Raw genomic sequence first — 16,138 nt, forward strand, 5'->3', positions numbered from 1 at the left:
GCCAGGAGCGGCTAAGGCTGGGGGCCGGGGCCATGGCGGGGGAGGGGGCTGCGGGCGCCGCAGCCGCCGAAGGGAAGGAAGCCGGGAACGGCGGCGGCGGCTACGACCGCAAGTGCGTGTTCTGCAGGATCGCTCGCCGGGAGGAGCCGGGCACGGCGCTGTTCCCCAGCGAGGTGAGCGAGCCTTCCGCGGCCTTCGCCGCCGGCCTCCTCCGCCCTCCCGGCGCTGCGGGTCGGGCCGGGCCGGCTCCGCCGCGCTTGGCGGCCTGCGGGGTGCTTGGTGGCCTGCAGGGGTGCTTGGTGCTGGTTTGCAAGGAAGAGGCGAACCCCGGCTGTCGCCGCCTTGGTGCGAGAGCTCCTGCGCCGCGGGTCCCGGTGCCGGGGCCTGGAGGGGCAGCAGGGTTCCGGGAGAAGGGGAAGAGCTTGAGGAGCTTCCCGAGGGCATGGGCGGGGGAGCCCTGCTGCCGGCTCCGGGGCCGCTCGGGCTGCCGGCTCCGGGGCTGCCGGGGCTGCTCAGGCTCCGGGGCTGCCGGCTCCGGGGCTGCTCGGGCTGCCGGCTCCGGGGCTGCCGGCTCCGGGGCAGCGTCGCTTCCAAAGGCTTGGCCGCGCTGCGGGAGCCGTAGGGATCTTCGGCTCCGCTGGGGATGGGAGGCAGACGTCGGTCAGAAGGAAAATACCCTGCCGGCCTTAAATGTGGGCACAGCAGCTCAAAACGTCAAAGCTGGCACCGAGGAGCCCTGACTGCAGAAGGCCAACCGAGGACACAAGCGGTGCTTACAAATTTTTCCATAGGCTGCCTCCAGAAAACTCGGTTCTTTGCTAGCTGCTTCCAGTACGACCATAAGCATCACACCGAGATTTTATAGTTTCATAGTTTCATTCAGGGTTGGAAGGGACCACAAGGATCATCTAGTTCCAACCCCCCTGCCATGGGCAGGGACACCCCACACTAGATCAGGCTGCCCAGAGCCTCATCCAGCCTGCAGACATGGAGCAGACACTTCGTTATCCTCTCTTTGCCGATATCTTCATCGATTTAATATGTTTGCATCCTTTTTTTTCCCCCTCAGTATGAAGACCTTGTCTGCTTTAAGGATATCAAACCTGGTGCCCCCCATCACTACCTGGTGGTGCCGGTGGAGCACCTGGGAAACTGCAAAACGCTGAAGACAGAGCACATACCACTAGGTGAGGCTGCAAGTCTGCCTTTGGCTTGAAGGAAATCGTTTGCCCATGGACATGTGCTGCCCAGGGAGGTGGTGGAGTCACCATCACTGGAGGTGTTTAGGAAGAGACTGGATGGGGTGCTTGGTGCCATGGTTTAGTTGATTAGATGGTGCTGGGTGATAGGTTGGACTTGATGATCTTGAAGGTCTTTTCCAACCTGGTTTATTCCATTCCATTCCATTCCATTCCATCTTACATTCTGTGTTGTTAACTCATTTGCATCTCTGAACACTGTTTGGTCAAGGTTGTAAACTGGTTAGGCCACACCTTGAGTCCTGTGTCCAGTTCTGGGCTCCTCAGTTTAAGAAGGACATTGAGAGACTTGAATGTGTCCAGAGAAGGGCAAGGAGGCTGGGGAGAGGCCTTGAGCACAGCCCTGTGAGGAGAGGCTGAGGGAGCTGGGGTTGCTTAGCCTGGAGAAGAGGAGGCTCAGGGGAGACCTTGTTGCTCTCTCCAACTCCCTGAAGGGAGGCTGTAGTCAGGTGGGGGTTGGTCTCTTCTCCCAGGCAAGCAGCACCAGAACAAGAGGACACAGTCTCCAGCTGTGCCAGGGGAGGTTTAGGCTGAATGTTAGGAAGAAATTCTTCCCAGCAAGAGAGATTTGCCACTGGAATGAGCTGCCCAGGGAGGTGGAGTCACCATCCCTGGAAGTGTTTAAGAAGAGGCTGGATGAGGCCCTTGGTGCTGTGAGTTAGTTGATTAGATGGTGTTGAGTGATAGCTTGGACTTGATGATCTCTGAGGTCTTTTCCAACCTGGTTAATTCTGTGGGCAGAGATGGTGGGAGTCAGTGCAGGCTTCCTGGGAGCCTCTCTGCTGTTCTGGAACAGCACAGGGCCTTTGTGCAGCTCTAGAAACACGTGGCACTGGGGTGTGAGATCTCTTTTGTTTGCACGGAGTGGAGAGGCCTCTGGGCTGTGGTGGAACTGCAGCTTTGTTTTGGGAAGCGTTTATCTGCTGCTTTGTTGTGCTCTCTGAGGTGTGTGTGCACATTTACATTGGGGGGGTTATAAAAGGGTCATGTCAAGAGGTGTATTTCAAGTGCTGTGTTATCTCTCAGAGCAAATGGGGGAGATGGTGTTCCAGTGAATTTCACTCATTTTGGAGAAGAGAAAACTCTAGAATATTGAATCATAGAATGGTTGCAGTTGGAGAGGGCCTTTAACATCATGGAGTCCAACCATCCCCTAAGTCTGCCAAGGCTGGGGCTAAACCATGGCCCTCAGCACCACATCTCTGCCTCTTGGAAACCCCTCCAGGGATGGGGATGCAGCCACCTCCCCAGGCAGCCTGTGCCAGGCTTTGAGAACCCTTTCAGTGAAGAAATTTCTTCTTTATTGTGTCCAGTTCAGTTCAGGAGGGAAGTTGAGTTGCTGGAACATGTCCAGAGAAGCGCAACAAAGCTGGGGAGGGGTTTGGAGCACAGCCCTGTGAGGAGAGGCTGAGAGGGGGAGAATCACCTCCCTTGCCCTGCTGGCCACACTTCTCCTGCTGCAGCCCAGGAGCTGATTGGCTTTCTGGGCTGCAAGTGCACACTGAGAGCTCCTGGTGAGCTTCTCCTCCCCCAGCACCCCCAAGTCTCTCTCCTCAGGGCTGCTTTCCAGCCAGTCACTGCCCAGCCTGGATTTGTGCCTGGGGTTGCCTCCACCCAGCTGCAGGACCCTGCCCTTGGTCTTGTTGAACCTCCTGAGGTTGGCTTGTGCCCACCTCTCCAGCCTGTCCAGCTCCCTCTGGATGGATCCCTTCCCTCCAGCTGTCTGCTGCACCACACAGCTTGGTGTCATCAGCAACCCTGCTGAGGGTGCACTCAGTGCCACTGTCCATGGCACCCACCAAGATGTTGAACAAGCCTGGTCCCAGGACTGATCCCTGAGGGACTCTGCTTGTCCCTGGCCTCCCCTGGGACATGGAGCCATGGACAGCCACTCTTTGGGTGCATCCATCAAGCCAGTTCCTTATCCATCTAGTGGTCACCCATCACACCCATGTGTCACCAGCCTGGAGCCCAGGATGTGGTGCAGGACAGTGTTGATCTTGATACTCTTGGTTGATTAAGAGTCCTGACATGATTTATATGCTGAAAAACCCATGGGTGTGATCTTGGTGTGATGAGTTTTGTTGAAGCTAGTACTCTGAAGAACACCTTTCTGAAATCATCACTTGAGGGCATTTGATGTGGAAAACCCTGCTGAAAGAGTAAAGGAAATTTGTCTTTCACAGTGAAGAGAATGATGGAAGTTGGAAAAGCTGTCCTCCAGAGGAATGATGTTAGTGACTTGAGTGATGTAAGGTATGGAACTGAAGCCTTCTCTCTGTGTGTTGAGTGTGATTTTGACTTTTCAGAAGGCCACTGTGGAGCTGGTGGCAGCAACTGCAGCAGGATTTACTGAAGAAATGGGGCCTGAGTTCACTTGCTGTAGGACTTCGTGGGTGGGATGTGCTGGCATTGGATATAAGCTCCCTTTTCCTGATGGATATCCAGGGCAGGTTGCATTCTAGCTATGGAGGCTCTTTCTTGACCACATCAGGGGACAGGAAGGGCCTTCAGACAGCTTGTCTAACAGGCTGCTCTTCAATTACATGCTGCAAATGCTCAGTTCCAGAGGAGAGGCAGACTTCTGCTCTCCAGGCAGGCCACTGCTTTGTGTTTCTGCCTCCATCTGATTGCAGTGCTGCACCTTTTGCTTTAAGCCCACTGCCTTAGACAGCCAAAGCAATTTATAGCATTGTTTAAAGAGTGTACAGGGAGCTGAGCCTTCATCATGAGGTCAGGCAGGAGCTGCATTCATCTGCTGAGAGTTGGCTTTCCAACTGAAGACTGGAGAGGAGCCATTTGCTGTTCTAAAGCTTCCTCTTTCACAGAGTGTATCTTAAATACAGAGGTGTGAGGGGGGAAGTTAATGGGCTTAGGAAGAGGCTCCCTGAGAGCATAATGAAAGGAAATGTGTGCCTGCAGGGCAGAGGTTTTGTTCCTGCCTTTGTGGCCAAGGAGTGCCAGGAGCAGTTCAGTCAGTTGATCCCACTAAATAGCTTGTGGTGTTCTACTCCTTCCTCAATTAACATCACCAGCATTTTTTTCCCCTTGTTTTCCTGTTCTGAAGGATGGGTTTTCACTGGCCTCCCTTCTGCTCCATAGCCCACTTGCATCTCCATGTCCTGGCCCCAGCCAGCCAGCTGGGGTTCTTATCCAGACTCTATTACAAGCTCAATTCCTACTGGTTTATCACGGTAAGCACAACGCAGGTGAGAGTCTGGGGGGGGGGGGGGGTTTCAATCACAGGCTGAACATGGGATGCCTTTCTAACACTTTACCTGGGTCCAAAAAGTCTTTTGAGTGATTGCTTTTGTCATTCATTGTTAATGAGGTATGTTTTGCATCTGAAAAACCACAAGGGGAAAACCCTTCATGTTTATGGGTATTAGGGGGAAGGGAGTGCCAGCAACAGACAGCACAGGACTTCTGAGTCTGATGGCTAGCTTAGGCTAGTGTGATGCTCCTCTGAGGACACCTGACAAGTATTGATACTTCAGTTTAGAAGGACATACTCAGCTGTGATGGAACTTTCAGGGAACTGAAGCTCCAGGGGTAGTTGAGGCTGGGGAGAGGCCTTGAGCACAAGCCCTACGAGGAGAGGCTGAGGGAGTTGTGGGGTTGCTTAGCCTGGAGAAGAGGAGGCTCAGGGGAGACCTCATTGCTGTCTATAACTACCTGAAGGGAGGTTGTAGCCAGGTGGGGGTTGGTCTCTTCTCTCAAGCAACCAGCAGCAGAACAAGAGGACACAGTCTCAAGCTGTGCCAGGGGAGGTTTAGGCTGGAGGGGAGGAGAAAGTTCTTCCCAGAGAGAGTTGTTAGCCATTGGAATGTGCTGCCCAGGGAGGTGGTGGAGTCCCCATCCCTGGAGGTGTTCAAGAGGGGATTGGATGTGGCACTTGGAGCCATGGTTTAGTAGTCATGAGGTCTGTGGTGACAGCTTGGACTTGATGATCTCTGAGGTCTCTTCCAACCTTGGTGACTCTGTGCTGCACTGCTTTGTCTTCCGCAGGCTGAACAACTCCTTGAGCGACTGCAAACTACAAATGCTGCCAGCTGAGAGCACTCTGAGCCCTTTGTCACCAGCCAGCTGGTTCTTTGAACTCTGATTTAAGGTTGCACAGTTTGATGTTGCCAATAATACACCAGGATAAAAAAAGCTTTAGTTCCTTATGAGGAAATGCACAGAGGTTATGTGGCTGCCACTCTGCTGACACTCTCGTTGGGATACTTCAGCCTGTGGACTTCTCTGCCATGAAGGTGATGTATTTTAACTCTGATTTTATGTTTGTGTGCCTGTACAGACAGAATCCATGCACACAGGCAGGGAACTTTGCCCAGTAGTAAGAGGGCAGGGTGTCACAGCAGGATGCCTTGCTACCAAGGCAGTAAGTTACCACTGACAGCAGGCAATGCTTGTGGTGGAATCCAGCTTTGGTTTGAGAGGTGCATTCTCCTGGGGTGTAAAACACTGACATTTCCCACCTGTGTTTGATCCTTACACCTGGCTGGGAGCAGCTACATTGCTGAAGGTACCCTACAGACTAACCCACTTCATTACCTCTCTCAGTTGCACACCAGGGAGACAGTAAAGGTTCATACACTAAGTGCCCAAGGTGAAATGCAATAGAACATCCAACACAGTGTGTAAGGGGCTGGCTGCTGGACTTGAGGGTTGTTTCCCCCTGATGTGCATGATGTTGTCTGTGTGTTAGCCAAAAACAATGAAGAGCTCAGAGGAGTTGATCTTTAGTTCATTTATTAATGTCTACTCTCCTGCATGATGGCAGGGAAAAAACCAACCAAGTGTTTCAGATGGTTCTGACACTGTTGTCACTGCAACTCCCCTGGAGCTTACAAAGGGCTTGGCTAGATCTGATTTTGGAATGAAGTCAGAGGAGAAATAGGTCTTCAGTGCAGGCTTGCATAACAGCAGTGTGATTGGAATTTGGGATAGCAGGGACTCAGCCCAAAACTGGGACATGTTGGGTTGCTTAAGGAGCTGGTTGCACATTGGCCTTGGCTGTCCAGCTCTGCTGGGCAATGCTTTGGCTTTCAGTACCATATTAAGGCAGGCTGGAAATTCAGACTCCAGAAAACAGAGACTGGATTTGCTTGCTTCTGTCTCTGGCTGCCAAACTATCCCAAGGGTCCTTGGCCAGATGCAGCTGAGGTGGTGGTGGTCTGGTGCACCTGCAAGCTTCCCCAAACTTACTCTTCTCAGTGCTTTCCACTGCTCCAGCACCTGTTGCCTTAGTGGCCCAATGCACTGTAGCATTCTTGCAGCACACTACCCACAAGGCTTTAGAAAGCTCACAGTGCTCTGAAGAACAACATTTCCTATTCTAAAGAGTTCACAACTCTCCCAGCCCTTGTTCCTGGTGTCCCCTTCCCTGTTGTTTGCAGCCCTGTAGGGTTTTCATTGAGTTTGAATTGAAGCCACTGCACTTTGACTGCTGCTGTGCAATGGATGAGGAGGTTTGAGCTGGCTCCTGGCTTTGTGAAATGTCTGAACATTAAGCTGTTTCAGGAGTTAATCCTGGGTATGTGCTCTGATCTGTAATTAATTTATGTAACTGTAGTCAAGTGAGAGATGTAATATTTAAAGAGCCAACATGAACTGTTGTCAAAAAGGGATTAATAAGCAAGCAGAATAAAGGCTAATCTTGGAATGATCTTCCAGTGCACTGGAGTAGTTGGCTGTGGGGATTGACCCTGGATAGCCTTTTGCTCATTCTTCACCCCTCACCACAGCAGGAGGGGAGAGAGAATGGGAGAAGACAGAGAACTCCTGGGTGGAGAGGAAGGCAGTTTGATAAATGAAGGAAAGATGAAAGCAAAACCCAAGGTATGGCAAAGGTGATCACCCATGACCTCCCACAAGCAGGCCAGCAGCAAAGGCTGCCCCCATCCAGCCCCAGAGAGCCCCATCTCCTGCCTTTCATTCTTCAGCATGACACTGTATGGCATGGAGTATCCCTGCTGGTCAGTGTGTGCCTGCTGTGAGGGCTGTACCCTCTCCCAGCTTCTTGCCCAGTGGAGGAGCAGAGCAGGATGAATGGGACAGAATAGAGGGGGACAGAATAGAGGGGGATAGAATAGACCAGGTTGGAAGAGACCTTCAAGATCATCGAGTCCAACCCATCAACCACCACCATCTAATCAACTAACCCATGGCACCAAGCACCCTGTCAAGTCTCCTCCTACACACCTCCAGTGATGGTGACTCCACCACCTCCCTGGGCAGCACATTCCAATAGGCAATCACTCTCTCTGTATAGAACTTCTTCCCCACCTCCAGCCTAAGCCTCCCCTGGCACAGCTTGAGACTGTGTTCTCTTGTTCTGATGCTGGGTGACTGGGAGAAGAGACCAACCCCCACCTGGTTACAACCTCCCTTCAGGGAGTTGGAGAGAGCAAGAAGGTCTCCCCTGAGCCTCCTCTTCTCCAGGCTAAGCAACCCCAGCTCCCTCAGCCTCTCCTCACAGGGCTGTGTTCCAAATCCCTCCCCAGCTTTGTTGCCCTTCTCTGGACACCTTCCAGCAACTCAACATCTTTCCTAAACTGAGGGGCCCAGAACTGGACACAGTACTCAAGGTGTGGCCTAACCAGTGCAGTGTATAGGGGCAGAATGACCTCCCTGCTCCTGCTGGCCACACTGTTCCTAATGCAGGCCAGGATGCCATTGGTCCTCCTGGCTGCCTGGGCACACTGCAGGCTCATGTTCAGCCTACCATCAACCAGCACCCCCAGGTCCCTCTCTGCCTGGCTGCTCTCAGCCACTCTGACCCCAGCCTGTAGCACTGCCTGGGGTTGCTGTGGCCAATGTGCAGAACCTGGCACTTGGATGTGTTCAGTCTCATGCCCTTGGACTCTGCCCATCTGATGAAAAGTCCTTGACCCTGTGCCAGCACTGCTCAGCCAGCACTGCTCAGCCAGCACCACAGCTCTGATGTGTTACCAGTGCTGCTCCAGGCACAGACCCAGAGCATGGCACCTTCTGGGCTGCTCTGAAGAACATTACCTCCATCCCAGCCAGACCTTGTGCCTTGTCAGGTGTACACAGAACCACAAAGGCCAACTTTGATGGACCCACTAATGACAGCAAGGCTGGAAAGGCAAAATGAGAGTATCATTTGGCTTCCAGAGCCTTCCTCATGAACAAGAGGGAACTGCAGCTTGTCTGACAACAGCAGGGAGGCCTCAGACCAGCCCAAAGAGCCCTGCATTCCACAGCCCCATTCAGGACTGAGATGAATGCTCAGCCCTTCATTAGTGTCTGATTCTCCTCCTGCACTGACAAGCAGATCAGTTTTGTAATGAGGTGAAGAAGTGCTTTCTGGAAAGCCTGGTGCTTGGAGTATGTGTCAGAATTGCTGCCTGGCCCTGGGCAGCAGCAGTCTGCAGCCTCCCTTGTGCCACCCTCTTCTACAGCAGCATTTTAAAGCTTCCAGAACCCTCTGCAGAGCTTTGCAGTGAGCAAAGATCACTAAAACACTCTCAAGAGTGAACTCTGCAGCCCTTTACCCTGCAAGAGGCTGGAGAAGCAAAGGAGAGTTGCTTAGCCACTGCTCCTGGCTGTGTTGTGCTTTGATCCAGTATTAGTCCTGAGAAAAGCTGCTTTTTGGCTGCATGGTTGGGAATGACAAAGCTGTAGTTGTCCTCTTTTGCTCAGTGGTTTTACATAAACTCCCAACCTGCTGCAAACCCAGAGAATAACACTTCTGTGCTGAAGTGGCACCTGCCCCTCTGAAAGCCTGAACTGTCACACCCAGGCACAGACAATGCTGTTAAGTGTAGAGTAGCAATTAAACAAGGGGGTGGTTTTGACTCCTGACAGCATTTCCACTGTGATTAAATTGGAAACAGCTCCTCAAGCTTATTGGGAAGTTTTCTCCAGGAGCAAAGCAGTGAAATTGGTCTTTGAAATCTGACAGAAGTGGAAACAGCAAAGTGCTGCTTAAAAAACAACCTGCTGTCATCTCACAGAACCATCAGGGTTGGAAGAGACCTCAAAGATCATCAAGTCCAACCTGTCACCCAACACCTCATGACTAGACCATGGCACCAAGTGCCACATCCAATCCCCTCTTGAACACCTCCAGGGATGGGGACTCCACCACCTCCCTGGGCAGCACATTCCAATGGCTAACAACTCTCTCTGGGAAGCACTTTCTCTTCACCTCCAGCTTAAACCTCTCCTGGTGCAGCTTGAGCCTGTGCTGAGGGCCAGGGTTTATCACCAGATTGGTAGAGCTAGAGAATGGTTGGACTCTAAGATCTTCAAGGGCTTTTCCAACTAAAACAATCCTGTGATTCTGTGCTGTGTCACTAAATATCCCTTGGCAACACCTCCCATCAGGCTGGTGTGTTATTTGACATCCTTCTGTATTAGAATAGAGTTAACCAGGTTGGAAAAGACCTTTGAGATCATCAAGCCCAAGCTATCACCCAGCACCATCTGATCAACTCAACCAAGCACCCCATCCAGGCTCTTCTTAAACACCTCCAGGGATGGGGACTCCACCACCTCCCTGGGCAGCACATTCCAATGGCCAATCTCTCTTGCTGGGAAGAACTTCTTCCTAACCTCCAGCCTAAACCTCCCCTGACACAGCTTGAGACTGTGTCCTCTTGTTCTGGTGCTGGGTGCCTGGGAGAAGAGCCCAACCCCCTCCTGGCTACAACCTCCCTTCAGGTAGTCGTAGAGAGCAATGAGGTCTCCCCTGAGCCTCCTCTTCTCCAGGCTAAGCAACCCCAGCTCCCTCAGCCTCTCCTCACAGGGCTGTGCCCCAGACCCCTCCCCTGCCTCCTTGCCCTTCTCTGGACACCTTCATGAGTCTCAATGTCCTACCCTTTGTTTCCTCCTCCATCTGGCTCCCCTCTCCCCTGGACATCCCAATTTCAGTACACTCATTTCTTCCCTTCTTTTCTACTTTCATTGTCTCTTCACTCAGAAAAGGAGGCAGAGGGCTAACAAAAAAACCACCTGTGTGTTTTTATTTGCTCAGTCACCAGGCTCCTTGTGATGCACAGGAGACAGAAGTGGCAAAGAGCATAGGAGAATGCTCTCTTGGTTTGCCTAAGCAGTTCTCCTTTACATACAGCACAAAATAATTGACCACTTGTAATAGAAGTGATGAACCTGATCCATCTCAGTATCCTTCTGAGGCAAAAGAGGCTCTCACTTTCAAGACCCCTCAAGTAGTGGAGTTAACAGCACAGCCAAGTTTTTCTTTGCCCTAGTGAAAAGCTCTGTAAGTAGAGCAATAAACCTCTATTGTCTTGGTGGGAACTGTTGTCAGTACAGGTCCTGGTCACCTTTTAAGAGCCTTGCTCCAGCTGTTGTATATAAGCAATGGTTCTTGTCTTTGGGTTCCTTTAATCATTCTTCCCCTGCAAGAAGCCTGAAGGAAATGGTTGTTGGCCATCTTTTGATCTCCCTTTTAATGAGCTGATTACTTTTAGTCCTGCTTTGGGGAGCACAGAGGTGTGCTCTGAAAGCACAGCCCTGCCTCAGCTGCACCCCCAGACTTTCATTTCTGGATTTAGCACTCCAGGAGCTCCTCTCTCCTCTTGTTAACAGCCTTGCTACATTTGAGTGAAAGAAGAGAAAGAAGGTTGCTTCCCCCCTCCATGACTGCACAGAGCCCCCCTGAACAGTTTCTGTTGTCTTTTACATCTTCACATTGTGGCACCCCACTTGCTCTCAAGGCATACAGCTGACTTCACCAAAAAGGCTGCAGAGCTCTGTGCCCTTCCAGGGCATGACACAGCATTAGGAGAGCAGGTAGAAACGGTGTGAGACAGGACAAAGAACAAGAAGAGACAGAAGCTTTGGAGAAGATTTGATGCTGAGAAGAAACTGTTGAATAGCAGGACTGGTGCACCTCTCCCAGCTCCACACAGCCTACAACCAACTTAGGACCAACAAAGATCCTTGCTGCCCTACTTCTACAGGTGTGGGGATTTTCATCTGCTTCCTGAAAATCACTTCCATGTATTCCCTTTCACCACAGGAAAAAATCCTCTCAACCTTTGCTACATTACCAGGGCTCTTGTGTGGGGTTTTTTTCAGTGCATTCATTCCCAGCAAAGCTTTAATTTCCATGGTTTATAAATCAAAGTTTCCCCCCACCCCCATATCCCCTCAGCAAGTGTTTCACAAGCTGCAAGGATCAGTGTTGTACAGTAGCAAGTTACTCACTGACACCATCAGTGACCTACAGCAGGAAGGCTGTGGAGTGAGCTGAAGAACTGTGGAGTACTTGGTGGTAGGTGCTAATAAAGGACAATCCAAGGGCAGCAGGGTGGAATAGTTCATTCTCTGTGATTTCTGCCCAGATCTCTACCAGCTTGACAAAAAAAACACATATCTTTTAACCCTTCTCACTCATTTTCTCTGCTGCTCCTGTCCCAGGTAAGAAGTGTTGGAATCCTGCAACGAAAACCTCGTTCGAGATGGCATCTAGATAAAGTTTGGGGGTTCTCCCCCCCTCCAAATGCAGCATTCAGCAGAATTCCTTGGAGGGCAAATCCTTACTGTAGCAAAGTGATGAGCACATCATCATCTTTGCCTTGCCAGAGCATTTCACCTTCAAAATGAACCAGCCCATGTTTCCTGGCTCTTAACAAGATTCCCACCACTTTATTGGAAATCGTCACGTACGTTTCAAACAGCTGCCCAAAGGTCACACTCACGTGGCCATCTTCTCCCACCTGCCCAGTCCTCCTAATGATCAGGCACAGCTCTTCAACCTCCTTCCCCACGTGTGAGTGAGCATCTTTCCCTCTCTGCTCTGTCCGAGACCCTTCCGGTGGTCTCCCGTAGGCGGGATCTCCTCTGGGAGCGTGCCCAGGTTTTGCTGCCAGCCTGTCGTTGCTGCTGAAAGGGTTCTTCCTCTGGTACTCGATGTGATCCTCTGCCCAGCTCTGCCAGCTTTTCCTCAGGTCACCCACAGCGCTGGTAGCTTTAGCACCCTGCCCTTTCTCTTCCTCCATGTCTTGAGAGTCTGTCACGGCGCTCGGGCGGGAAGCGAATCGCTGCCGGGTGGTGGCTGCAGTTCCTCGGTGCGCTGGGGCAGCTGTGAAGGAAGAACAACAAAGCAGCCTGAGAACTGGGGGAAGTGTTTTGCTTGGGTGAGAGGCAAGGCTGCTGAAAAAGGCATTAACAAGGTGAAGATTAAGTCCACCTGTAATTCTACATAGAATTGTCAGGGTTGGAAGGGACCTCAAGGATCAGCCAGTTCCAACCCCCCTGCCATGAGCAGGGACACCTCACACTCCAGCAGGTTGCTCACAGCCACATCCAGCCTGGCTGCAAACACCTCCAGGCAGGAGGCTTCCACAACTTCCCCGGGCAACCTGTGCCAGTGTCCCTCATGGTGAAGAACTTCTCTAGAATAGAATAAACCAGGTTGGAAGAGACCTTCAAGATCATTGCGTCCATCCAACACCACCTAATCAACTAACCCATGGCACCAAGCACCCCATCAAGTCTCCTCCTGAACACCTCCAGTGATGGCGATTCCACCACCTCCCCAGGCAGTCCATTCCAATGGACAATCACTCTCTCTGTATAAAACTTCCTCCTGACCTCCAGCCTGAACTTCCCCTGGCACAGCCTGAGACTGTGTCCTCTTGTTCTGGTGCTGGCTGCCTGGGAGAAGAGACCAACCTCTGCCTGTTTACAACCCCCCTTCAGGTAGTTGTAGAGAGCAATAAGGTCACCCCTGAGTCTCCTCCTCTCCAGGCTTCTTCCTGACATCTAATCTGAACCTACCCATTTCTATTTTCTTTCCATTCCCCTTAGTCCTATCACTATCTGACACCCTCAAAAGTCCCTCCCCAGCTTTCTTGTATGTCCCCTGGAAGGCCACAATAAGGTCTCCTCAGAGCCCTCTATGGAAAAGGTAAAAGCTAACTAAAATTCAGAAGGCTCTTTGCAAGGTAGGGCAGTGAGCTGTGCTTACAAGGCTAGACAGTGTGCCACCAGCCCCACTCTTACCATACCACCAGCCCCAGCATCACTGTGCCACCAGTCCCAGTCCCCACACACCTCCGTGTAACACCCCCGCGCACAGCGCTTACTCTTCCTGCAGTGACACCTGGTAAAGCACTGGGTCCTTGCACCCGCAGCCTTCCCACGCAGCCCTGCCGGCGCTGCCCAGCACAGGCTTACTGACAGGCCAGAAAGCAAATCCTTCCCCAAGAGGCAGCCGCCAACCCCTGCAGGGGTGGGCAGCCCTTCTGCCCGCACACGGATTAAAGGTGGACAAAGCCTCGCTCTGCTGACAGGCTTCCCACAGACCGCCGGAGCCATTACGCACGGAAAGCACTACCTGCAGCTGAAAGTCTGAGCCCTGGCGGGAGCAGGAGGCTTTTCCTCAGCAGGCACTGAAGAGAAGCAAGCAGAAATGCAGCCGGCGAGCGCGGAGCTGCCTGCAAGGGCCGGTTTAGCCAAGAAGACAAACCCGGGAGGGATAGTTCTGCCTTAAAAGGCTCTGCCGCACAGCCGCTCTGCCAGCTCCAGCCCAGGGGCAGGCAGCACTGGAGAGCCGAAAGCTGCCCAGCTGCTCCAGGCGCAAATTACCTGCAATTAGGTGATGGGCTCTCTAGGCAACGTGTAATTATTGTAATGAATTAGGGACAGACTCTTCTATACCTAGAGGGATCCACCTGTAATTATGGCTTTGCTGGATCCCATCCTCAACCTGTTGAGTTACACAAATGAAGAGCTTCCCCAGAGCACATTTAGTGGAGCTGGTATTTTTCTTCACAGAAAAGCAGATAAAAGAGAGAGAACCTTAGTGATACTGTAAAGCAGAGAATTAGTGCAGGGTTTTCTATAGGGGAGTGGACAGCCATCAAATTCTGAACAATTTAGTAACTGGATGATAAATTAGGTATTTCTAGACTTTAAAAGCATTGTTGGGGTGGTTGGTTTGTTGTTTTTTTTCCCCCTTCAGGTGAGGGTATTCACCCAGGTAGATACATTGATGCTGTTGCACACAAACCTTGTGAGCAGTGACAAGAGCTCCCTGAACGACCCAGCAGAGCATGCAAGTCACAGTCAATAAACATTTCTTTATTTTAGAATAAACCAAACCAGGTTGGAAGAGACCTTCAAGATCATCGTGTCCAACCCATCAACTAATCCAACACCACCTAAACAACTAACCCATGGCAGCAAGCACCCCATCAAGTCTCCTCCTGAACACCTCCAATGACAGCGACTCCACCACCTCCTTGGGCAGCACATTCCAATGGGCAATCACTCTTTCTGAATAGAAAATTCTAGCACCCTGGAGACATTTCAACCTGTGGAATAAGGTTTTGTGTGCTTAAAATTCCCCCAGAGGCTAAAAAAAGGGTAAGTGTTCTTCCTCAAATAGTTATGTAATTCAGTCCTGACTCCCCAAATCCATGCCAAGAAATGGCTTGGTTCTCCTCAGTGGCAGCACAGGAACGCAAGGGCAGTTTGCAGACACATCATCTGAAAAGCACTTTGCTGTTATGTCAGGATCAGATACCCTCCAAGTCTCACTTGTTAACACATACACACCACTTCCAAACTACGCTGAGCAGCACAACCAGACTGTCAGTGACTGTGCACGGATCCTCCAGGCTAAAGCAGGAAGAAACAGGGCTGCAAGTTCAGCCCTTCTGTAGGAAAAACAGCATCACTGGAAAACAGAGGTGTTCACCTTCAAAGAACAAGCAGCAGTGCTCGGCAGGTAAAGTAAGGGAAAGCCAGTCTCAAAGAGATTAAGCTTAAACAATAATAGCAATAACCCCTCTTAAGGGGTTTCTAAAGTGGAAGTCACACAGCTGAGAAACCTAAAGCGAGCATGAATGGGAAACCAAAAGCAGACTCTTTCCCCTGACTCTCTCAGCAACCCCACGATTCTGTGAGCACTCTCAGCCTCGGGGGCTCCCTCAGCAGCTCAGCAATGCCTTTATTGCTGGGTCTCAGCCGCTGAGGTGCACAACCCAGCTCCACATCTCCCTCCTTTGCTTCCTCTTCTGGCAAACTGCACGTTTAGCTGCCAGCTTGCGTTGGAGTTATTTGCTCCTCAACCAGCAGCACCAAGACTCCACTGCCAAACCTCAGTGTGGGTTGCAGCAGAGCAAGAGAGAAGTGGAGAAGCTGCGGGATGAGCTTTTGGAGGTGGCCCGTGCAGTGTGCTCAGCTCACAAGCACTATCTTAGTCATCTATAAAACCAAACAAACGACAACAAAACAAAAGGAAGCGCCAAAAAACCTGTCCAAAAACCAGCCCAGCAAACACAGAGCATGAGGTCAGGGCTGAGCCGGTCTGGTGCTAGCAAGAGGCTTACCGAAATCTGGATGAACTGAACCCTTCACCTCAGCCTAACAGGGAAAGCAGTGGGGAGGGGTTACAGCTAGCAGCTCTAGATGGTGAAAATCGAACAAAACATAAACTGGCAATAAAAAATAGCCCTCCTGTCCTCCTTTTGCTTCCCCCCGTTGCTGGGGAGCCCCTGTCCTGGGGGTCTGTGTCTCACCCCACCTGCTCCCTCGCCGGCCTTGACCTCCTTCCCACGGAAAAACGAACGCGGCTCCTCCGGCCTCTGTTAATTGTTAATGGTGCTTAACGAGCTGCTCCACGGGCGCCGGGAGGGAAACTTGTTGGGAGGGAGGTGAGAAAGAAGAGGCGAGCGCTGGGCGGGCTGGAAAGCGCCTCCCAAGGTGGCCCACGGGTGCAACCCGCCCAGACCCCTCCTCAGCTCCGCTTCGGCCGGCAGAGCCGCGGTACGGCAGGGCCAGCTGCAGCCCGGCACAGCGCCCGGCACAGCGCACCGGCACAGTACAGCGCAGCGCCCGGCCCCCGCCAGGCTCCTCCCGCCGCGGCGCTGCGC

The 16,138-nt window shown here is 52.0% G+C and overlaps 1 protein-coding gene and 1 long non-coding RNA gene across 2 annotated transcripts; one reads left to right on the forward strand and one right to left on the reverse strand.

The window, feature by feature from the left end:
* HINT3 (histidine triad nucleotide binding protein 3) lies at window positions 1–6,931 on the forward strand. The gene is made up of 5 exons (XM_068168652.1): window positions 1–173; window positions 1,070–1,187; window positions 3,446–3,515; window positions 4,327–4,453; window positions 5,268–6,931. Exons 1-5 carry the CDS (start codon window positions 33–35, stop codon window positions 5,313–5,315), a joined length of 504 nt encoding a protein of 167 aa, XP_068024753.1. The 5' UTR covers window positions 1–32; the 3' UTR covers window positions 5,316–6,931.
* Window positions 6,932–10,229: 3,298 nt separating this feature from the next.
* Window positions 10,230–16,035, reverse strand: LOC137456963 (uncharacterized). The gene is made up of 2 exons (XR_010991178.1): window positions 15,790–16,035; window positions 10,230–12,339 (listed from the first exon to the last, which is right to left on the reverse strand). It is a non-coding gene; the product is annotated as an uncharacterized lncRNA (long non-coding RNA).
* Between the last annotated feature and the right edge of the window lie 103 nt (window positions 16,036–16,138).

The sequence above is a fragment of the Melanerpes formicivorus genome, unplaced genomic scaffold (genome assembly GCF_026170545.1).
Source record: "Melanerpes formicivorus ecotype bairdi unplaced genomic scaffold, bMelFor1.0.p_v2 SCAF_146, whole genome shotgun sequence".
Classification (NCBI taxonomy): Eukaryota; Metazoa; Chordata; class Aves; order Piciformes; family Picidae; genus Melanerpes; species Melanerpes formicivorus.

Coding starts and splice junctions, on each gene's coding strand:
- HINT3 (XM_068168652.1), top strand. CDS start 33: ATGGCGGGGGAGGGGGCTGCGGGCGCCGCAGCCGCCGAAGGGAAGGAA. Junction 1,188..3,445: donor GACAGAGCACATACCACTAG/GTGAGGCTGCAA, acceptor TGTCTTTCACAG/TGAAGAGAATGATGGAAGTT. Junction 4,454..5,267: donor ATTCCTACTGGTTTATCACG/GTAAGCACAACG, acceptor TGTCTTCCGCAG/GCTGAACAACTCCTTGAGCG.